We start from the raw sequence: 23,832 nt of genomic DNA, 5'->3' as shown, positions 1-23,832 counted from the left end.
ACACATCAGAGACTCAATATACCAGTATAATATAAGGAATCATTATCATTTATATAGTATATCATTATTTGTATACTTTAATTGATGTATGTAATGTTTGTGATTCATTGCACTGAAGAGTTAAACAGAAGCTATTATCTTTATTTCAACGCTTGCATCTTTTTTCATTATTTTTGGCATAGCTTAGTTTGAAGATGAGGACAGGTGATATAGTAGGTTTATATCTTTTGAAATTGTTTATCTATATTTTTGAGTATCAGACTAATCTCATTGCAATCCACAGTATTTTTCCTTTTACAAAAATATGTGTTAAGTCCACTGGTTTAACATAGAATTCATCAAATGATTCCAGTTTCTTTGATTTGCCCGTCACGCTTGATTTCTTTTATGACATACACCGAACTATCCCCTGCTTTTAAAAACATCCTGGCCGGCTGATATAAAAGGTGACTCAGCCAATCATCTAATGCTGCCGGAGATGTGTTCAACCTGGCACTAATGTGGGAGACTGGTTGGCGGAGGAGTTTGCCGGGGTCACAGCCCACCAACAGACACAGAACACTTAGCTACACGCTTTTCATCTTCCGCAGGTCGGGAAGTGGAGTGTGTCGGGAGGTCTTAACATCACAGAAGTGCCGAAGCGAAAAGGGATGAACATCACTGATTCCCTGGCTAACCGCTCCCTCGTCATCAGCACCATCCTGGTAGGTGACCTGTGTAGCCTGGCGTAAAAGATGTCCTACCCTTCATGTCTCCTCGGTTTTCCTTCCAGCTAATACAAATTCAAGCTTCACAATATGAGGTCTTATACGCTGCTCTTTCCAGCAGTGATATACATTGCAATCTAGAAAGCATCAGCAACATTTTATTCTAAATGTGCTGCAACATTGCATTGCAAATTGTGCTCAGTTTACATTTATTTTCTCTTTGACTGACACATAAGATATTTGCTAAATCTAAACAGAGCACATAGATCACAGACCTCACATCAGATACTGTATTATAATTGACTGGTCACTAAACCCATCCGCCGGACAGAGATTGTCCAATCATAGCTTAGTAACCATAACTCAGCACAGCAGGCCTGTCAAGCTTTGGATTCCCCCACATATTGCGGTGTGCATGGGGCTGTTATAAGAGCGACACTCAGCATTCAAGGAGTTTAGATGGTAGTGTTCCCTTTTTTTCAGTCTTTCTAAACCAAAAATACAACAGTGAAAATGTGAGGAATGGATTAAACAGTGTGTTTATCTGCTTTAACGTAAGATGCAAACATTAGCATGCCTGGCTAGCTAGCTTACGTATTTCCCCACTGTGGGGAAGTTGGATTTATAGTTTACACTCTAGCAACGCCAAACTTATTACCTAAAATAGCTTTACCTTTGTGCAACTTATTGCTTAGTCCTCATCCTCCATGCCTGAAATGTTAAAAGTGAAACATACAGTTTCAGAACGTGAACAATAATGCATAGCAAAGCATGAACTAAACTCTAAGCTATTTAAACCTTTAAAGGTGGTTATGTCTGATCTTACATTTTCCCATAGACTAATTAGTTAACTACACCGCAGTACAAAAACACTGCTGTTTTTGTCTGAGACATTCAGCTTTAGCCTCAGTCTTTCATGCATGGCCATCTTGGGCATATTTAAGATCCCCTTTAAATGGCTCTGGTTTTAAAACAAGTCAGCTGGAAACATTAAGAAGTCACATACGCAGACAGCCTTTTTAACCATCGTCAACGTTGATAAAAGCCGGAGACCTTTGTCATTTTAGCTAAACACCGGCTATAAATGAGAAGCTTGCTTTTGTCTACTACTATCAAAAATAAAGGACATTATTTGAAAAATTACAAAGAATTATAAATTCTGCCACCATTATCATAAACTGCATATGTGTGCTGTGCAAGAACGGGAAGCTTGACAGATTTAGCAGCACTAAGGGGGCATGAGGTTAGCGAACAGTCAATTATCAATGATTCAGATGAAATTTGAATGTCATATAATGATCATGTTACGTGAGAAAGCCTGGAGCAAGAAAAAAAAGCACAATGAACTACTCCTGAGAACGCATTAATTACATGTGCAGAGAACTAGATGATCCCTCCCCCAGCTCCACATCACATTCATTCGAAGATCCCCAGTTGTATGTACTTAACACTGTCACTGGATGTTGGGGTCTTTGTGGAGCTATCAGGGAGGTGCTGGCACAGATGTCCCCCGTGCACCTTTTCAGGACAGATATACAAGCTACAACGATAAACACTATCATTATGCCTATATTGGACCACAAGGCTGTAATTATGAGAAGTGAGGTCAAGGCGAGACATAATTAATGCCTATCAGGTGCCATCTATGTTAATTCAGTCTCAAAGAGGAGAATTGGAACAAGGATTTAAGTGGTATAATGTTGAACTACTGGGCTAGGAAGTGCCAGCATTTGCTGATTTCATGCTGTAGTTAGAGTATTCATGTAGATGTGTTTTCTCACCAAGTGGTTCAAGTGTTTCAGTTGCATTTTAAGTTTCCTTAAATTCTTTGGATCATTTTTGCTATAAAAGCGTATTTGAATATTTTTTTGACATGCTCCTCAATTTGCTATTTTGTTTGGAGTCATTAGTTTAAGATTTTAAACTACCTACTTTTACATTGCTGAAGAGAGAGTTTGAACTTTAATATCAATCTCCCCTCTTAGTGTAATGACATTGCATCAAACTGATTCCGGTGATGCATGAACAAGACGTCTGACAGCTTTATAGTGATAACTTTGTCGAAGAGATTAAGGCACTTAATGTGTTTTCCCACTTACATTAATTGTTTGCACTCCATTGCCCATGATGTCTCTGCGCAAGCCCACCTCCCTCCTCTTTCTGTTATGCACGCCCATGCTGCGACTGTGAGGGTAGAACTGGTATTTGATTTGAGTCCAAACCTTGGGGAATAGCAAGAATTGGAAGGCTAGAAACAGATGGTAATGACTTTTTCCCTTAACATGCAAACTTTTTGATCAAGTTAATTGGACAACTTGAGCAAAGTTTGTGGCTAAGCACTTGCTCTCTAAATGCATTGTCATCAAGTATTCATAACTTATTATTTATTTAAGAGGCCATCCTAATTGTAATGTCCAAGTGGCTTCATTTTTTGATAGCAAACAATTAAAGATGTTTATTATTTGCTGTATATTTTTCGAGGCATTTTTATTTTGTTTGAATATATGGCATAAATTATGTCCTGCTCGATGTTAAGTTTGGTCTATACTATTCTTTACAGGCAACTAACCTCAACAGTGAAACTGTGTCCACATGCCACCAGCACATGATATTGTATTTTTGTTGCCCCCACCTCCACCATTGCCACCTCCACTTTCCCCCATGAAAAACAATTTCCTGAGGGAATAAAGAGTGTCGTAACTGCCTGTTTTCTACTCTATCTGTTTACTTTGCGCCACACAAGCTGTAGTTGAAAAAAAAACACAAAGCAAGGAGTCACCTTCACCAGAGAATCAATTACTGTGCTTCAGAGCTCAGTTTGTAAATTATACATCTGGCTATTGGAGGCAATAAATTGTATTACAGCCCTTGCATAAATGGACCAACATGTTTTGAAATGCACAGCAGGATATGCAAGTCTATCTGGCAGGGAAATGGTAACAGGCACTAAATAAAGGAAATCATTTATGAGCTATTCTGTGTTAGTCATTGTCACTGCAGGCATCAGCTCAGCGGCTCTCCCTCGGAGGTTGGTGTGAATTGATGAAGGCAACGTTGCGGGCATGTTCCATTTCACTGCGGCATTCTGTTCCTAATCAAGCTTTTATACAGCCCAAATTATAAGCAGCCAGGCAGGATATTACAGGCCAGTAAAGAGTGTCAGCCACCTGACCATAAAATGAACTGACCTGTGCACCAGCTATATAGGTCAACGCACAGCAGCTTAAAACTGCAGGCACACTGAGAGTATAAACATACATTCCTTCTGTGTGCATAACCATCACTATAGCAAACACTGGTCACAGCTTTGCAATTTACAAGACATTTACTGACATTACAGTCTTAAATTAGCTCCAATCTCTTTTCGTTAATATATCAATGTAGGAAAAACCTCAGCCTTCTTTCATATTTTAACACTCCCTGTCTCCGCACACTGAACTTGAATCTGCTGTCACTGCCTGTTAAATGCAACAGTGGCTCATCAGCTCGGATCACTTTGCTTCAATTAGAGGCATGTGCTGAAACAAATTGAAAAAGCTGACCTCACCATTGCTTTTCATTTGATCTTTTCGGTCTGTGCAGGAGGAGCCATATGTCATGCTTAAGAAGTCTGACAAGGCGCTTGTTGGGAACGACCGTTTCGAAGGATTCTGCATCGACTTGCTCAAAGAGCTGGCCAGCATCCTGGGCTTCACGTATGAGATCCGTCTGGTGCCTGATGGGAAATACGGCTCTCAGGACGAGAAGGGCCAGTGGAACGGCATGATCAGGGAACTTATAGAACATGTAAGTTGTACTTCATGTTGTCTGCTTCACATTTTGTTTTGCTTATTTGCTTTCTTGTCAAGCATTAGATGAGAAGATGGATGCCACTCTCATGTCTGTAGAAGCAGCCGATTAGCTTAGCAGACTCCAAGAAGTTACTGCTCCCTGCCATGGAATAGTCTGGGATATAACCCTCTAAAAATGGCGTATTTTCATTTTTACGTTTGTTTGTTTTTTAACAAATGAGGTATCTCATGCTAAACAGTGAGCTTTAGAGGTGCTGGTAGGCAGTTTTGCAACCTTTGGACATCTAGCCGTGTCCCCTGTTTCCAGTCTTTATGCTAAGCTGAGCTAATCAACTGTTGGCTCCTGCTACATATTTATTATACAGATATGAAAATGGTATCAATCTGATCTAAGTCTCCGCAAGAAAGCGATTTGAGCACATTTCCAAAAATGTCAAACTCTTCCTTTACAATCTGCATCTCTACAATTATGCAGCTTCATACACTGTAAGTGTTTCACACCATCACCCAAACATACAAAAGCATGCCATTGAACTGAATTGCAGGTCATGTCCTCTATGTGACCAGTGATATAGTAATGACTGAGTGCAAGACAGCAAGAGCCTGCAGAGCTGTCAGTTACATTTATGGCACAATTATATCAAGGTTGCCTAAAAGTTACAAGTGTGTTGATGCCATTCAATGAGACAAACCACTTCCTTCAGCTGGATAAACCAGAGATCTAGGATGAGCATGTGATACTGCATATATTGTAAGGATACCGGAGAACACACCAGCTATCATCTTGCTGAGGCATAGTGAACAATCACAGCTGTCTGTGTCAAACTTAAAGCCTCAGCGGCCATGAAACAGCCTCACAACGAAGTGATGGGGGCAATTCTCTGCTGGCATTTCATAAGTGTCCCTGTCAGTGCTCTCTCTTTGTCCTCAGCACCATCGGGTCAGCGCTGTACTCAGCTGAAAACTTGTAATAGCTTAAGTGGCATTTAGTGCAGGGAATCGTATGGCAGGAGTCAATGGCTTGGTGCTGAAAGGGTTGGGAAAGGTGGGCTCCCACTGCAGCACTTTATTTCTCCATCCAAGCTTTTTGCTAGATCCATGTTAATAACAATAACCTTGAGGGGAACAAATGGATTACTAAAGGCAGAGAATGCTGCCACGAAATGGAGACACATGCCTCTATCATTAAACAGCAGATATCCTCTCTGTATTAGTCTGTTTTTTGGTTTAAAGAGACAATGTGCAGGTGGCCACGGACAGTCTGTTCACTATCTTACAGCCAAATAGAAAAAAAAGAGTGTTGTTGTTGTTGTTGTTTGTGGCATAAGGTTTGCATGTGTTTTGTGAAGATGTAGCATCTGGTGATTAAGACCTCTGGACGGAGCTTACTATAAATATGAACGTAAGCTGTTCAACACACACCCATCAATGAGTAGCGCCAGTTGCTTGTGTTTTATAGAAGAGAAATTGTAACTTATAAAGCATTTAAATATAGTTAAAGAAATGCACTTAAGCATGCACTTTTAGAATATACTGTATGTATATATTTTATCTTATTTTTAGGTCTATTGCCTTTGTAAATAGCAGCTGAAGTGAAGATTAGAGTCTGTATGCTACTTATTGCTTTTACTGCTCCTTATCGCATGACCAAGGACGCATGACGTCTTCTTTGTGGATTTTTAGTTGGTTCTATTTTGTGGTCTAGTGCTTTCCTTACCCCTGGTCGGTATGGATAAGCTGATCGTGATTCAGCAGACCTGAAACATAAACTTTAAGGCAAGCTCAAGAGATCTGACCCTGGAATGATATGAGAGGTCAGGATTTCTTAAGAGTAAACCTCAAACTACCACATCTCCTTCATTGAGGCAATAAGTTGGGGCTGTATTTCTTCCCAACTCTACCAAGAAGATTATTTCTCATATATCTATTCTATGCAAAATGCCATTTATGAAACATATTGTATGCATGAATTGTCGTCATTGTGTACACCAGATAGAGAAGGGAGAAATAAAGGGCTGTCATAGTTGTTATCTGTTATATTTTTATTCATAACTACTTTCTATTAACCTTTTAAAAACCCATTGCCCCCTCATTGTAATACAGATAGATAAGATGTGCAACAGTTTACTGGGTATCAGTGCCTTTACTTAAAAAAGGGTCACAGAGTTAGATAAGGTCTGAGGTAGAAAACAGGGGAAAACACTTGGTCTTGGCTGATAAACTGGGGCTGAAACACAAGACTCATGCATTCATGCTATCAGCTCACAAAGGTTACCCTCATAAATCATAGTTGCATTACAGAATTACACAAAACCGTTTGACTGACGTATTTTTAAGAGAACAAGACTCTGTAGTTCATCAAGTAGGTGATGTGACAGATACAGAATAAAGCTGTAAGAGTGTTTATGTGTGTTTGCCTTTACATATAATCTTTGGTATGATGCTATTATTTGATTCACTCACCATGTAACTGATGCTTCTTCTGAATGAGAAACTGCTATGTTGTCAAGTGCAATGATTTAGCATTGTGTAACTTACAGCCCTTTAATTTCCTCTGCGTGGTCACAAAGCTCACTGCAGTGCCAAAGGGCATTGTATGGAAGGTGCTAAATGATGCAACAGACCTTGTTAAACTTCATTTAGTCACAATAGAAGATCACTTTAATCACGCTGTGATGCAAATGTTAATAGCGTGCTTAGCACATCATTTGTTTCTGTCATGGCAATTAATACTTGCTTCGACAGAAGGTTGTAGTCAACCCACATCCACTTTGTCTACACAGATAGATGCTGTAGTCGATTAAATTTAGGTCTGAATGAAAAGCTACACTAGTGTATTTGTATTTAGGTAAAACACACATATTTTGTGTTTTTATGCTCAATTGTGGATTTTTTTGGTGATTCAGGGAAGCATGTGACTACAAGTGGATGGACCAGTGTGGTTTTGATTTTTATCTGAGGCAGCAGGTGGTGACCTGGAAGTGAGAGCGGCTGACCCATAGCTGCAAGGGCCAAAAGTTCAACGGCCTCAACAGCAAACATGTCTGTGCCGCCTGCCAAAGCACCCTCGAGTAAATCACAGCTCCGGGCCACCAGGCTCTGAACGTGCTGCTTATGCAAAGCAACAATTTCTTGATTACATTGCATATGCTTCATCATTACCTTCATATATTTTGATATAAGACTGCTTTATATAAGAGGGTTCAGGCATATCTATACTGTTGTGCACAGAAGTGTCACGCTGTGCATTCATTTCTCACCACAGGTTTTGTAGATACATGTACAACTGGCCAATCAGACATTTTTATATTCCCTCAGCATCCCTATAGCAAAAATTGCTGTCTGTTATCTGCGGTACCCATTGCATAGTTCAGCAAAGTGTGTTTCTGCATTTGCAACACATTCCACTAAAGCAACATTTGCTTGAATCTGCTCTAAATATTCATAAAAAGAACAAAAGGAGCAGCGCAACAGCATTATATGTAAGTATTATACAATCTTTATATCAGCGTTGTGATTGCAAACTGTAAAATGCAAATACAGACTGTTAGGGGGATAGAAAGCCTTGATTTAAGCAGTATATAATTACTATATGTTGAGCTGGAGCAAATGCACTAATGTCCTACGCTCTCTTTAATCCTTTCACAAAAATAAAGAATAATAATAATGCTGTAATAATGCTAAGAATGTTCAGTGTACAGTCAGTAGATTGGAAATGAATGAAAAATGTTTGCCGTAACTTCATGAATCCTCCTGGCTATCATCAGGTGAGGAGGTCCAGAGGGAGAACACCACTAAGCCCACCATCTGCAAACCCAGATAACACTGAGCCATGTGGCACGCAGCAGGGCACTATCAGGTTATCTTGCTTGTGCCCAGTTTGTGTGCCTAAGCAGCAAGCAGAACAAGGACATGCGGCATGTATATTAGCCCACCGTAGGGATGTCTGGAATCGCATGCTGGTTGATCTTCCGGCTGAGTGGCAGGTTGGTTCAAAGCTGCAGTTGGCAGCAGAGCACAGAGGGAACAGTATGTGATGTACAAATTTGAATAGTTTAAGAGAGACAGCAGATGCACGGCAGGATGCACTGGTTTTCTCATCTTTCCATCTCTTCAGAGGCCACCTTGTATTTAGCCACCATGGTGCTGACCACAGGAGTACGTAATCCGCAGTGCCACACTCAAAGTGGAAATGTTTTCTTTTTGACCTTTGTTTACTGCTATGTGGTAGCTACCACATGAATCTGAGGGAAGAGCTGTTAAGCTACAGGGAGTTAAATTCATGTTAAGAATAACTTTAGTGTGAGGAAGTTGTAGCTTCCCTGCTGTTTATGTGCTAGATTCACTTGTAAGTAGTAACCTGCTGCAGAAACTGTGTTTTTAGTAAAAAGAAAAAAATACAATACATACAACATACAATACATACAATACATCGGTTGACAAGAAGAGGGCAGGACATGTCTGCATCATTCAGATCATTTTCTTTTGATCTTATTGAGGTTGTGTGTGTTTCTGGAACCAGCAGATTCAATTCCTGTAGAGTTAGGTCTAATGGCTTTGCAGAAAGTTCCAACACAAACACGAGATTTCATTTTACTTGGCGAAAATGCTGCACGGTGAACTGTTGTATGAACAAGCCCTGTTCCTCTCTCACCACTCAACATGTAGGAAGAAAAGAAAGCCTCCCTTTGTGAGTTGTGCCGTTTCGTGGAGGAAAGAGGTATCCGAGCGTGAACCAAGCAGCTGGTTTCATTAACCTCCTGTCCAGACATGGTGCAGGGGAGTTGTTGGGTTCGCCAATTTAAATGGTAACCTTCTGAATATGCAGTCGTACGCATAAAATAATAGGTGACAGCAACTTATCTGTCATGCCCAGCCATGTCCATTGCATAAAGCTATATGGTGCCATATGTCATCCTAGATAATGGCTTTATAGATGATACTGTATCTGATACATTGGAACGATGTTTCTACTTTTTCCCCCAAAATGCATCATCGAAGAGACAGAAACATATTTCAAATCTTTAGTCTAACAGAGAATGTCACAGCCATATATTATTGTGTGTCTTCAAATTTTGAATAAAAGACATGTTATATCACCCTGTTGTAACATACATAATTCACAGTATCAGTGATATAACATGACTAAGAGTCTATAGCCACACTAGCAGCTGTTGCGAGACTGTACTTAGCTAAATGCTAAAAACGTCAGCATGCTCAGAATGACAATGCTAACATGCTGATGTTAAGCAGGTATAATGTTCCAATATTGAAACTGAAATTGATACTGAAAGAACAGTTGCAATCGTCCATTTATGTTTTTTTGTTTTTCCACTACAGAGAGCAGACTTGGCAGTTGCTCCTCTCACCATCACCTACATGCGTGAAAAGGTCATCGACTTCTCCAAGCCCTTCATGAGCATGGGCATCAGCATCCTCTATCGCAAACCCAATGCCACCAACAACGGCTTCTTCTCCTTCCTGAACCCCATGACTCCTGACATCTGGGTCTACATCCTCTTGGCCTACCTGGGTGTTAGCTGTGTCCTTTTTGTCATTGCCAGGTAAGTCCACAAGTTACATACTATTTGTCCTATCAATCCTTCATACATTTTCCATGAGTTCTTTCAATAGACATAGACATTTACTATGTTATCATTGCAGGCTGAGATTCGAGTACACCAGCCAGTTTCTCATACTGTGTTAGCTGCTGGGTAGTGATCAAGGCAGTTATGTCTGCATGGGCTCTCTACAGCCCAGCAGTGGGAGGAGGAATAGAAAGAAGTCCCATTCAGTGGGCAATTTCTTGTTTCCTGTGTGATGTCTTTGGAATTGGCAATGCAGCTGATGCACCTTAAAACGATCATTTAAAAAAAGAAGAAATACTTGCTGAAGCAAAAAATTATAACTTCTCTAATTATCACATTTTGCAGTACAAAGAGAAATATACACACCTGATGTGAAATTTCATCAGAGGAGGCTATTTATAGTTGATCATCGGCATTTACATAGAAAAATGAAATCCTTGGCAGTAATAAGTCATAAAATTATTATGGATGGAGATTATCTGTTTGATTGGTTGAAAAGTATCTCACTGGTAAATGATTTTTTGGTCATGAATATGATGAATACCCTGTTAGTATCATTGTCAGTATTTCCTGCTGCTTCTCATGCAAAGTGGTGCTTGAGGAAATTCTAGAAAAGCAGGCAGTGAAAGGAGTTCTGGGGCTTGAGAGCAAACAGCTGCTCTCCTCTATCCTCATTCGTTGTTGTGAGACCAAACTGATTCTGGAGTGCCTTCACATAAGTACAAAATCATCTTAAATTGTTGCATCAGTTTTTTGGAGGCCGGCCTACATAGCTGAAAAGCCGAGTCCCTAAAAGTGCATCACATGAGCATAAAACAGACAGGGGTGAACAATAAGAGGGCTACTTCTGCACAAGTAGGTCATTTTAAATGCTGGACAGAGGTGTCAAGTCATTACCAACAATATTAGGCAGAAAACACTTTGGCTTTCAAAAGCTCTTCTGTACCATTATAATTATGTAGCAAGGTACCTTGTATTTATTTGTCCAAACAAAGGCACACTTTAGTACATAGTTTAAGATAAATTACATGTAAAATATACTGTAAAAATGTTGCCCTTTATTTTCATCAGCCTATCCCTTAAAACTAAGGATGATTTAAGAGGATGTAAGAAGAGAATATATCTCATTGACTCCATAACTAAACTAACTTGATTAAAAATAAGCTACTGAGTGCAGATTATTAGAAGATTTCAGTAACGTACTGATGTCCACTAAGTGTGTAATGATGGAGGTTTCTCATCAGATTGTGGATACAAAACGATTGCTAATACAGTGTGTCTATCTATAGCTAGTTAAAGCCTTTGAAATACATTTTAAATAACTTAAATGGCAATACTTATTCGTGATTACATTTATTTATAGCCAATGGTGCGAGTGTCTTTGGGTAAACTTCTCTGTTCTGTGGTATTTAAACTTACATTGCTTTCTTCGTCTTCATTTGTGGCCTGTTTAAGTCCAGTTCATGTGTAGATTGGATGTGCATAAAGCCTCTCCTATTTTCCATACCTCTTGACTATCACATATTGTTTGACCATGGCTTTAAATTTAACATTAAAGTAAAACAAAATGAGGCTGAAGTAATTCATATAAATGGTTGGGAGTACCACATTTGTACAACCCGAGGCCTCTCTGATGTCTGCAAATGTTATTAGTGACGTGAGTTGGGAATGTTAAGAGAAACGCTTTGAGATGAAAACACTATTGAGTATATTTGACAGTAGTCAATGTAATGTACAAGAGACAAAAGCTAGGCAAGCCATTTTGGCACCCTCTTATTGTCCATCAGTTCAGATGTCTGATTTCTTAACTAACATGAGAAATACTTAAATGATGGCTAGAAAAGACTCCATTAAAGAGCTGTTTCATGATTAACTATCAGTCCTGTTCAGTGTCTGATTAAAATAGACTATGCTGACATATTAGAAAATATTTCTGCAGCATGTAATTAGATTGAAGTGTATCTATCTCTTGAACAATATACATTTCATTCAATTAAATCTTGCAAGATTATTCTCACCATGGCCCTTCAGAACTGAGAATATGCACTCGAGGATTCACCATTGTGGGTTCCAGTGTGTTCCAGACAATTTTAGTTACTTATCTGTTTAAAGAAAAAGTTTTTTTCTACTATATCATATCAACGTAACAGATATGCCACATTTCGAGGAGATACTATCTGGAGTCCAAGGGATCCAATTCTACTTAGGAGAACACCCAGAAGAGCCAGAAAAAAGATTTTCACATATAAATACATTTTAAAAAGGGGAAAGTAGTGACATTTAGCATTTTTTATCTCAGCATCTCCCTCTGAAAATGACTTGTGCAATAAAAGGTGTGCAGCATTTTCAGCAGGTGTCTCACTAAATGGCAGAGAAATGGAAAGATGCATGCTTTATGGTTTCATGTGACTTTAAGAGGAATCTTCATACCTCACATTCTCAAACGTGACATTTTATACCCTCTGAAAAATTATCATTGGTCACCATTAAGTACAAAGCGTATAAGAAATAGTTGAGGGGATACCTGAAGGTAAGGCTAAACCAGGGTCAGTTTATTTTTAAATGTTTTTATGTGACATTTGATAATAGATTGACAAAGTTTTTACACTTATAAAACCAGAGAAACTGCATATACACAACTCGAAACGTATGGGTGGGTGGTCACATTGTTCCACACATGTTGTGTTCGCGCCAAGTCACATTCTTAAAGCTGCACTAGTCAATATTTTTATGTGAACAATGGATCAAATGTTTAATTTGAAATTTGTTGCTCATAGTGATGAACCCAACTATGAGTTTTTTCATGTCTTCCAGGTCATTGTTGTCTTTTTTATAGCCCGCAGCTTGTTTTGGTTCCCTCTTACTGCTCTCATCAACCTTTTTTCCAACCTCTGATAAACCGACTGTATGCTGACTGCCCAGCACTAAAGGGCAGACAAACAAAGTTAGCTTCTTACTGGTGAACATAATGGAGCATGTTGCCGCTTTTCTTAGTAGGTGGAGACCAAAACAGAGCTGAAAGGAGAGTGATTATTGAACTTACATTATCAGGTGGCCAGAAACATGACCCCAAATTAGTGCTAGTGTTGCTCTGTATTTGCTGGATATGTAAATAGGCAACTGTTAGCTAACATGTTCACCACAACAACTTCATAAGGCTTGTCAGGGTTGTATTCAAAGCTTGTCCTGCTGCACCCAAGTGGCCAAAAAAATCAGTTAATGCTGCTTTAACTACTACAAGTAGAGCTGCTGCTCTAGTGCAGTCATCAATAGTTGTGTTACTCCAAACCAAAGGTGGAACTCTAAAATAGCTGTGACTCTCAGAATAGCTCTCAAGCTAATGTGATTCAGTTTTTGAGGAGGGAATGGTGTTCAAGAAGGATCAAGAAGATATCATTCTTGCATCTTCTCTGATCTCATAACTGATAAAGATACAAAAACAGCTTTCCAACTTCCTGTCTCGTTCCCAGGTTCAGCCCATATGAATGGTACGACGCCCATCCTTGTAACCCTGGATCAGATGTGGTGGAGAACAACTTTACTCTCCTCAACAGCTTCTGGTTTGGAGTCGGTTCCTTAATGCAACAAGGTATGGCGGCGCACACATCCTCTTCTCTGTCAAAAGCAATACTATCACACCACCATCATCCCCCTTTTCCTGTGCACTACTAGCTCCCCCTTTCTGCCTCTTTCACTGACAAGCTCCATGATTTCCATTCCATGACTGTTTCATAAGACATTTTACCTGTCAAGAACAACCTCAGAGCTCAGTCTTACATGACAAAGGAAGGCTGTTGTCACCGACCTGCTGTTTAAAAATGGAAGAGTACATGCCAGGCACTTGTCAGAGATTGTCAGCTAAGGATGGAAAACATTGCTGCATTTATTTCCGCATAACGCAGGCACTGGCCCTGTTGAAGAGCTTTTTGAGTGTTGGGACAAAAAGGGTACGTTCAGGAACATGTCTGACAAATGCCAGCTGTCAGCCATGCTAGAACTGGCTGGTATGATGTTTTCAGCGCTGTACTGCGAGTGACCCGCTGTAGAGAATCCATATGTTTCATGTCTAACTGTCCAACTAGCCTACCAATTAAATGTCATTGCGATCTGGCTTGATTCAAATGTATAATTTTGAAACCATTCAGAATAAAAGAAGCACTTTCTTCCTCCAGCAAAAGAACCCAACATGTATTACTAACTGCAGGTTTAATTCTACCTTTTGACTGAAAAACCAAAGGGATACAAATAGGTTTTCTTGCTCGGTGTCCCTTAAAGGGATAGGTAAGCAAATGAAGGCCCAGAAATAGCATAATGAAGTCAACTGTGGAGGAAAAAGACCCAAGTAATAAAATGTTTAACCTCAATGTAACAAGACAAATCAAGGAGGCTTAGTGAGTCTCGGCAGTGGATCTTTGCCCGTAAGGATAGCAAACACATTCAGCAATTCATTAAGCACAGAAGCTCGGCAGCACTCTTGTGAAACTGCATAGCAGCTCTGCCAATTTGCCGGTGCAGTCAGAGGGCTACGAGTGCAGCACCAGTGTGCCGGGAAAGAAAGGAGAGAGAGACTCAAAACAGTAGTTAGTAGTCCATATTATTAAACTAAACAGGGGAGAATTCCTCATTATAATTCATATTATGGCTCACAGTGTTGTCTGTCAATGCCTGAACGCCAGTGTTTTCATATTTACGGTAGTTAACTGAAGCTGCTGCTGCTAATCAGTTTTTATTCACAGTTATCTGAATAGAATTTTTCACATTGGGATAATGAAGTTAATATGAAGTTCATGTATGTTGTGTGTGTTCTAGTTCTACGTTTATCTGTATTATGAATATGAACATATGATGCAGGATTTTTTTATGTTGCGTAACTGTTTCTACATGATTTGTAAAATGAGTATCGTCAAAAATACCTTGACTATGATCTTGAACATAGAATTTGTCAGAGCTTAAATTTGACAGACTGATTCTGGCTTTCCGTGACACTCATTTGTGCTACAGTACCTTGTAACACATGCTGCATGGTGGTATCTGCAGCGAGGTGTATTTTGTCTGTGTCACATAAACAGACATCCCCCTGCTTGTCTGCCAAACACAGTGACAGCAGCTGAGACGGAAGCCATTTCCTTGACATGTTTAAAATGCAAATGGACGTGTTTGAGGAGATCCAAAAAAAAATCTACCAGCTTGTCTGTGGGAGGGAGGTGTCATAGACAACACAAAGAACACAAAATATGAGGAGGTGCAAAAGCAAACACTTTGTATACTTCAAATGCATTCCTGGGGGTCTCAGTAGGCTTTTGTTCAGAACAAACATATGTCTGATCATTTCCCATAAATTGGTTTCCCCATATAAAGTGATTTATGAGTCGACTTATTCCCAATTCTCTCATTCTCACTGACATTATTTTTTGATTTTCTAAAATATATTTCTACTCTAAATATCACCATATAGATGAATGGTTTGAAGCCTAAAATATTGTATTCATTATTTGGTTCTTTATGCAAGAACTTACCTGTGGTGGCATTTTGTCTGTGGTTAAGAAACTGGAGCTATGACTTGGCCCCTTCTTGAGATTCAGATCAAGATTTACTTGCAATGGAATAAACAAGTGTCATTATTTAAAAGCAATTAAAGACTAGTAAAAGCCTCCAGCTCTGAAAGGGAGTTTTTGTGCAGTGACTCCACAGAGAGAATGCTAAGTGCAGGTAATCATTCTCATGGGAAAGCCTTAGTTCTCTCATGTTAAGGTGAGGCGTTGCTGGTGGGAAGAAAAACTCCAGAAAACCCGAGCATCATGTTTAGTACCATGCACTACTGAATCCACAGAGAACAGCTTTCCACCAGACTGACATTTGAAAAAGACATTAAACATTAAACATTAATTTAGTCAAAGGAGAAGAGCAGTGTCAGAGTGACTTGAAATATGTTCTGTAGTGTTAGTAATCTATTAGACTTTTACATTAACTCCCCTTTAGTATATGGTATTCACAGATGTCGCATGAAGAGGCTCACACACAAGAAATGAATGGACTTACTTGAACAATTCAAGTAAGTCCATTCATTTCTTGTTAGCCTCAGTCAACATTAAGTCTAAAACCACAGACAGTTTCCCTGAGTGCCGATTAACTAAGAATATTTATGCATTACAGATGAGTTATTGAAGCATAGAACAGAAAGAGAAAGCCTCAAAACTCCATGCTCACCTTGATAAAGCTACAAATGATGAGACTGGATGATAAAACACATCGAAACAGAGTTAAAAATGCAACAGCACAGCTTTTCTCAGACCTCAATTAAAACTACTTTTTTATATTATTAACAAATAAGCTCCGTAAAGCCATTTTTGAAGCTCGTAAGTGGACCTTGAGGTAACACTTTTTGTCAAAACACTTTTGAACCATCTGCTGAAAAAAATAAAATTGTTTAAATCATGCCAAACAAATGTCACCAATATTTCAACATAGTTTACGTTCAAATGTGCCATCAATAAAACATGTCATTTTCCTATAAGAATATAACAATGACACCTACGCTACATTACAAAATTTCTTATCTAAGCAACATTACAAACAGACCCAGGTGGGGTTTAGCACTACCTCAACTATGAGTAAAAGCTAAAGGTAGCATAGCTCATATTCAAAATTTAATTTGCATTTTTACTCCAGTGTAAACTGACAAATGGACAATAAAACAAGAGTTGTGGCAAGCTAATGTTTGCTAGGCTGCATTAGCTCACGTTATGTAGCTAACATTAGCTTGTTTTCCATGTTGTTTTTTCTTGTACTTTTTCTTGTATCGTCTTCAGTGGCTTTGTGAAGCACTCTCAATTCTTAAAATAATGTGGTATAATAAGCCTTTATTTGTTTTGGATTACAAGTAAATTCCTGAACCTGGTCACAATACAAAAATGTCTATTTTGCCACAACACTAATCCCACAATGATAGTTGCACTTCAGTGTTTTGTAATAGTATGTATTGTCTTAGGCAGCTATTTACATCATTCATGTGAATGAGCAGTGCAGCAGTCAGCTAGATAGATATGATGCTTTGGTTACTGAAATAGTATCAGTATCGTCTTCCCTGAGAAAAGCATTTATATTTCCTTGGTTTACAAGACATGAGTCCTTCCTCAAGGAAATGTATGGCTATTGACACCGTTTTATTTCCCTGGCACCATATGACTGATATGCTTTTTGTATTTATTAGAGTGTTCTGATGCAGCGCCATATACTGCTCCCTGCCGACAACAGCACTTTATAGTGTGGGATTCAATTGAGTTACCCGTTGCTTGCTTCACTTCATTTTTAGTGCAACCAGAGAATGCATCTGGATCTTCCCTCTCTGAAGTCACAGTGAATTAAGGGATGCTACTGTCTTCCCTTCTTTGTAACCATGTGGAGTCTTTGTCAAACCACAAAGGACATATCCAATCAAATTTGGAAGAAGAGGTTAAAGAGCTGACCACTCTGCCCCCCTTCTGTGGGCTTGTTACTCTTTAGAATTGCCCTCATAAATCTTCACAGTAAAGTAACAGAGTGCTCAAAGCACAAGGGTATTTTAAAGGTTGTCAGAGATGAGATATAAAGTAACTTTAACACCAGTCAGTGAGCCATTGTAAACATAGTATTACTCAGCAGAGGACCACTCAAAGTCAAGGCTGATGCAGAGGTGTACTGTTAGTCTGGCTAGGTATAGTACCATCTTGATTTTTCTTTTTCTATTTTTTTTTTCGACATTGATCATTTGTTTGCGAAATATATGAATGTGCACATCCAGTAAACCTGATGAGCTATAAAATGACAAAATTGGAACACGGTAGGAATTATTGTTGTGTGAATTACATGTGATATGTCAAAAAATAGGCTTTATCATTACTTGATTAACAGAGCCACTGCATTGGAATGAATTGAGTTTGCTCATTTATATTTCATCTCACATCTTGCATTGATGCTGTTTTCACAGATCAACTTGCAACTGGTTCACCAAAACTCATTTCAGACCAAAGAGTCAGTAGTAGACTAGGATGAACTGCAAACGCTATTAATCCTCATGAGATAAATCTAAATTGGTAACTTAATGCCGGCAGTGCTTTAGCTGTAGAAAGCTGTTAAGTGTGATTACAGTGGTGAACAGTTGCCTAATTGCAGAGTATGAATCAGGCTCTTGTTTGAATTGCACAAGAAAGCTATCTTCCATGTTATAGTGATAATAGTAAATGCATCAATGACTGGACATTAACTACACCATACTAGAAATAAGGCAATTAGGTGTGGGGATAGTTTTTATATTCCCTCATTAAAAGCTTTTGATACATATATGTTCAATCAAAACACATTTTGTTGTTGATTTACGTTACCTTCCAAAGCAACATGAAATGATAATCATCTGCAACAAACTTACGAAGTTTGATAGAGTACACAGTGAAAGTTGTCAACTCTGAAGGCTTACATGAACTGGGAAATGCTTTTATATCTAATGTAGAAGCCTGAGGAACATACAGTTTGCTGGTCTGATCTCCTTTTTTAACTTTTAGGTTGGCTAACCTGCCAAACTGGCTTCATTTTCTGTTTCCTCGCTGACAGTACCTTGATCAACACCAGTGGCACTGCCAAAAACATTTGCAGGCTAATTACCAAAAACGCAAGCGATCATGTCTCTGCATTTGTTCAATTCAGTTACAGTGTTAGCAGGTACAATTGTATCTAGTTAATTGCTTAATACTCTCTCACTTTGTGTTGCGCACAGGCTCAGAACTGATGCCCAAAGCCCTGTCGACCAGGATCATTGGCGGAATCTGGTGGTTCTTCACGCTCATCATCATATCATCCTATACGGCTAATTTAGCAGCTTTCCTCACTGTGGAAAGAATGGACTCACCTGTGGACTCAGCCGATGACATCGCTAAGCAGACCAAGATTGAGTATGGTGTGGTCAAAGATGGTGCCACCATGTCTTTCTTCAAGGTACAGTACAAACAATAAATAGTAGTTATGATGGGGTGAAGCTGTGTTATCATTATGAAGTTTCATATTTAGAAAAAATCGAAGTTGGATCAATTACTGAAGGTGCTATGCAGATATAGAATAAAATATGTTAACCGTAATATAGTCACTGAAATGGATTTCATTGTGTATTTTACAGTGTGAAAACAGTCATGCTGCAGCTGAAGCATGTCAAGTACAAACATGTACAGTAATAATAATGTTGTAAAATGTATGTGTTAAGAAATGAGGCAAGATGTTGAATCTTGAGTTTTTAAACTGACTTTTCAAACAACTTTTTTCTATATAGTAGATATATACAGTATATAGTACATATATTTTTTTTTTCCTTTTTTTCAGTTAGATCTTAATTCCCACAGCAAATCCAAATACTCCAGCTTCTTCACTACTCTACAGTGTTTGATGTGTTCCTCCATAATGATTTTTTTATTCCGAAGTTTCAGCGTTTGCCTGCAGGGTCTTTGACTTTATTTTATTATTTTGAGATTTGCTTTAGATGCTGCTGCTGCTGAATAACACATGTAACACAGTTACAGTTTCTCCGAGTAAGAAAATGAAAACACTGCACATTTCTGTTGAAGACGGTCCATAAGTTTATGACATTCAATAGCAAGACAGCAAAAAATGGATCCTTCCAGGGCATCTGTCTGCCCCCCACAAAAAAAAAAAATTATAGTTGAGCTCATAAATACGGTGTGCCTCATTGTTGCATCTGCTGAGCGATGTGTATACTGAATCCCCCTGCTTTGATTATGTAATTAGGTTCAGGGTTTTTGCTGATATCATGTACGTTTAATCGTGTTTCCTAAGTTACTAATGACGATATTGTAAGATTGCTTACTTTTTGCATTGCATCCCATGAATATGAAATGTCCTGTAATGACAATTACTGCGCTGGATCGAGCTCAACTCGTTGACATTTTGAAGAGAAATCAACCTTCAGTTCCTCTAAACAGCTATGTAAAAAAAAGTTATCTTAGATCATTCTGTGTACTTTGATAAATCGTAGTTGTGATTGTAGCGTCATAAATAGAAGGAGACACAGGTGTTTAATTACCTCATCAGAGCTGCATGGCTCAAGTGCCCTCTGCCGCCTCTTGCTCTTACAGAAAAGCCTAATGATGTCGACTCAATGAGGCAGAGAAGCATGATAAATACTGAGGAGACCGGGGAGTAGATAAAGGCTTTGCAGATGTATGTATGTAACTGGATGGATTTGGTGCTAAACTTATGTTACGGTGACACACTACACTGTGTTTTTTGCCACTCAAATCTACTCAAACGTGATACAAGATATAGCTTGAGAAGAGTCCACTCAAATAACTAGCCACTAGATAGCAGATGGTTAGTTATGAGCCAGGTGTGGTTCTGTGACATTGAAACACAAAGACACAAAGAATGTCCGGAGACAACTACTTAATATCGAGGATATTCGTGTGGATCGTGGGAAAAATCCACTTGTGACACATCTTTGCTTGTATGTATTTGTTTGCGATTTCTGATGTGATTCACGACTTCCACCACCTTCATGAGACACTGCATTGGTGTTTGCCAAGAGGTTGTCACGTCACCTGAAAGCCCTCTTATGAGGAGCTGTTGTTTTGTTAAATTGCACATTGTATTGAGAGCATTGAAGGACGCCCACAAGCAAGTCAACTGCTTCCAAGGAAAGTAGTTTTCACCTACTGTTAAAAGGTTGACAGAAATTACTGGATGTGGTTGTATGCCATTTTGCACTCTTAGCAGCGAGAAGGGATCAATCGGGAAGCATTCTTTATCGTGAGACCTTTTTGAATTACACATTGCTGTAATGCAAACCAGGACCAGCTGTTGCAATATAGTCTATTTTCCTTTCTGACCTTGTCTACTCATCTGGGAGAGGGGTCACTAAATCCAGTTACAAAGATGCCAACTTGGAAGCCCTTGCTATACATCCTAATTGGCACTTTTAAGTTTTAATATCATCAACTATCATATATCTCAGTTTTAAGCAACCAGGAATGTGCATTTACTGTAGTTACACATAATGTAGGGCTTCTTATAATAGCATCTTTCACAATTTGAAATGGCTTATAGTCTTTAGACAGTAATTATCTAGGATTAGACATGGCATAAATGTGACCTCATATAAAATTGCATGAAATACCACATAGCCTCATGCAAGACTAATGGAGAGGCATTCTATTATTGCAGCTTCAGTAGCACTTATGAGAATAGATGTGCGCAAAGCTTCAATTTACTGCCCCTAAATGCTGTAACAATGGAGAGGAATCAATGCTGTAAATACTAGATCTGTCATCTTTGACATTTTCTATTCTAGCATTTGAAAAAATCCCTATTGGTATAAAGTTATTCCATTCATCAGGGCTACAAGGGGAGTAGCAAGATTTCATGGTTAGCGGTAAATTTAGCTTTAATACCTTGGGCTATAATGTTTGAAAGTAATTTTGTTAAAGCTCAACCTTTCTTTAGTAGTAAAAGCATTGTATATTTTTCTACTACTTTTTCCTCATCTGCAGCCAGGTAGTTTGTTCAAATGAGGTTCAAAGGCACATTTTGTCTCTTTCCATCCCTTACAGAAATCTAAGGTTTCTACTTTTGAGAAGATGTGGGCCTTTATGAGCAGCAAGCCAAGCACAGCACTGGTGAAGTCTATTGAGGATGGGATTCAGAGGGTGCTGAAGTCTGACTATGCCCTCATTATGGAGTCCACAACTATCGATTACATCACTAGGAGGAACTGTAACCTGACACAGGTGGGAGGGATCATCGACAGCAAAGGCTATGGCATCGGCACTCCTCTCGGTAAGACCTGTGAATGACCAGAGAATACATTTGAGGCTACCAAGCAATAAAGAATTCAAGCCCTTTTTTTATAAGCTAGCCTTTTGAAGGATGAGGGTAAGACAGCAACATAAGACATGTTTTTTTTTAGCTACTAGTCAGACAGTATGCCACAACGTGTTTATGAACCCTATTATCACAGAATCCAGCTGGCGTTTCTTCCAAAGTAAAACAGGCCTTATGTTGCTTCTAGGCTCTCCGTACAGGGACAAAATCACCATAGCAATCTTAAGCGTCTTGGAGGATGGGCGCCTACACATGCTGAAGGAGAAGTGGTGGAGTGGGAGCAGCTGCTTGGATGAAGAGCGGCGCGAGACAGGCCCCATGGGTATCCAGAACCTGGGTGGTATATTCATTGTGCTGGCATCTGGCCTAGTGCTGTCTGTCTTTGTGGCAATTGCTGAATTCATCTACAAGCTAAGGAAGACTGCAGAACGTGAGCAGGTATATGTCCCCATAAATCACATTTTCTTAATTTGATTTCTATTCTGTGGTTTGGATGGATGGGAAATTAATCTAACATTAATTTAATTACACTCCACTAGGATTTCAGTTTATTTCACCCCCAATTTTAGCAAAGAAGTTGCTAACCATGCCTATTTTGCTATGATACTTATTCCACATAGCCTCTAAACCAAAGCTGTGCACTATTCATGGCTTTTAGTTCAAACATGTTATAAAAGGATTTGCATGCCTTTGGCTAATCCCTAGGAGTACTTGGCCATAACACCACAACATTTACTTATTTTAACAGGCATAATTGCAAATTGGAGCATAGAGAATTAATCCATTATTAGTCATTGGAGATGACAGAATAGCATGAACCCTTTACTGTTGTAAATCACTAATTTGAGTCATGCTAAGTGAGTAGTTGCATGCATGCTCATGCACCATACTTGTTCACTCTTTCTGACACAGCAGCAATAATGAACCGTGTGCAGGCTACATGTGGTGCTGCGATTTGACATTGCTGACAGCCATGGACGCACGCGCACACATACACACACCGACAGTAACACAGCATGAATGTTATGTTCTAATGCATTTTGTGCTCTGTAGACTGTCGACACTCTCTGCTGTCAGAACAATTTAAAGCTAAGGCATTTACCCCCCGTCCCTTTTCCCCTCTTCTCCTTCTTGCTCCCCTCCCCGCATCCCCATTTTTGCCCAGAGGTCTTTGTGCAGTGCCATGGTGGACGAGATCAGACTGTCGTTCACCTGCGAGAGGCGGGTGAAACACAAACCTCAGCCTCCAGTCATGGTGAAGACGGATGCAGTGATCAACATGCACGCCTACAACGACCGACGACTCCCAGGAAAGGACAACATGAGCTGCAGCACTGGGATGACTCCCGTGTTCCCATGACAATGTGTTCCCCCCAGGGCAAGAACCTCCTGAGCAACGTGTCAGGGGTGGTGCCAGAGACTAGAGACAATGGCATAGACGGGATCACCAGATTCACCATAAACCACAGTGACATGGGGACACTAACAAAACATGGGCAACTCAAAATGGCAGCATCAGCCACACAGGTATGACAACATTCACCACTGTATTCCAAACCACAAGAGGTAAAAGAAATAGTTAAGGGAGGTTCTGAGAAAACTGTTTACCCAAATAATCAGTTTCAAGTCTGATGTTTACGTGTGCAACACAAAAACACAAGAAAATACACGTCATTGAAGGAATCAGAGAAAAGACAATTTTATTTGAAAATGTGGACTGAAACAAGAAAAATGGCAATAAATGACAGATATACATGGAGGACAAGGAAGAGCAGTTTTCATTGGAGATCAGTTTTACCACACATTCAAATTATGATATCAAGTTTTTACCTTTATCCCGTTGATTTACACAAACTCCTGAATGGCCTTTGACAGTGGAAAATAATGTTA

General features: G+C 39.3%; 1 protein-coding gene across 1 annotated transcript in view; it reads left to right on the top strand.

Moving 5' to 3' along the window:
• Positions 1-23,302, top strand: part of grik3 (glutamate ionotropic receptor kainate type subunit 3) — an 85,240-nt gene extending 61,938 nt beyond the window's left edge. The window contains exons 9-16 of the mRNA XM_070912060.1: positions 591-704; positions 4,290-4,493; positions 9,839-10,062; positions 13,557-13,675; positions 18,836-19,053; positions 21,672-21,897; positions 22,130-22,380; positions 23,108-23,302. Of these exons, the coding sequence (XP_070768161.1) occupies positions 591-704; positions 4,290-4,493; positions 9,839-10,062; positions 13,557-13,675; positions 18,836-19,053; positions 21,672-21,897; positions 22,130-22,380; positions 23,108-23,302 (1,551 nt within the window). The remainder of the gene's footprint in view (positions 1-590; positions 705-4,289; positions 4,494-9,838; positions 10,063-13,556; positions 13,676-18,835; positions 19,054-21,671; positions 21,898-22,129; positions 22,381-23,107) is intronic.
• Positions 23,303-23,832: the final 530 nt, after the last annotated feature.

This window comes from Enoplosus armatus, chromosome 9 (assembly GCF_043641665.1).
Source record: "Enoplosus armatus isolate fEnoArm2 chromosome 9, fEnoArm2.hap1, whole genome shotgun sequence".
NCBI classification, from domain to species: Eukaryota; Metazoa; Chordata; class Actinopteri; order Centrarchiformes; family Enoplosidae; genus Enoplosus; species Enoplosus armatus.
This window is presented reverse-complemented; position numbering and strand designations above follow the sequence as displayed.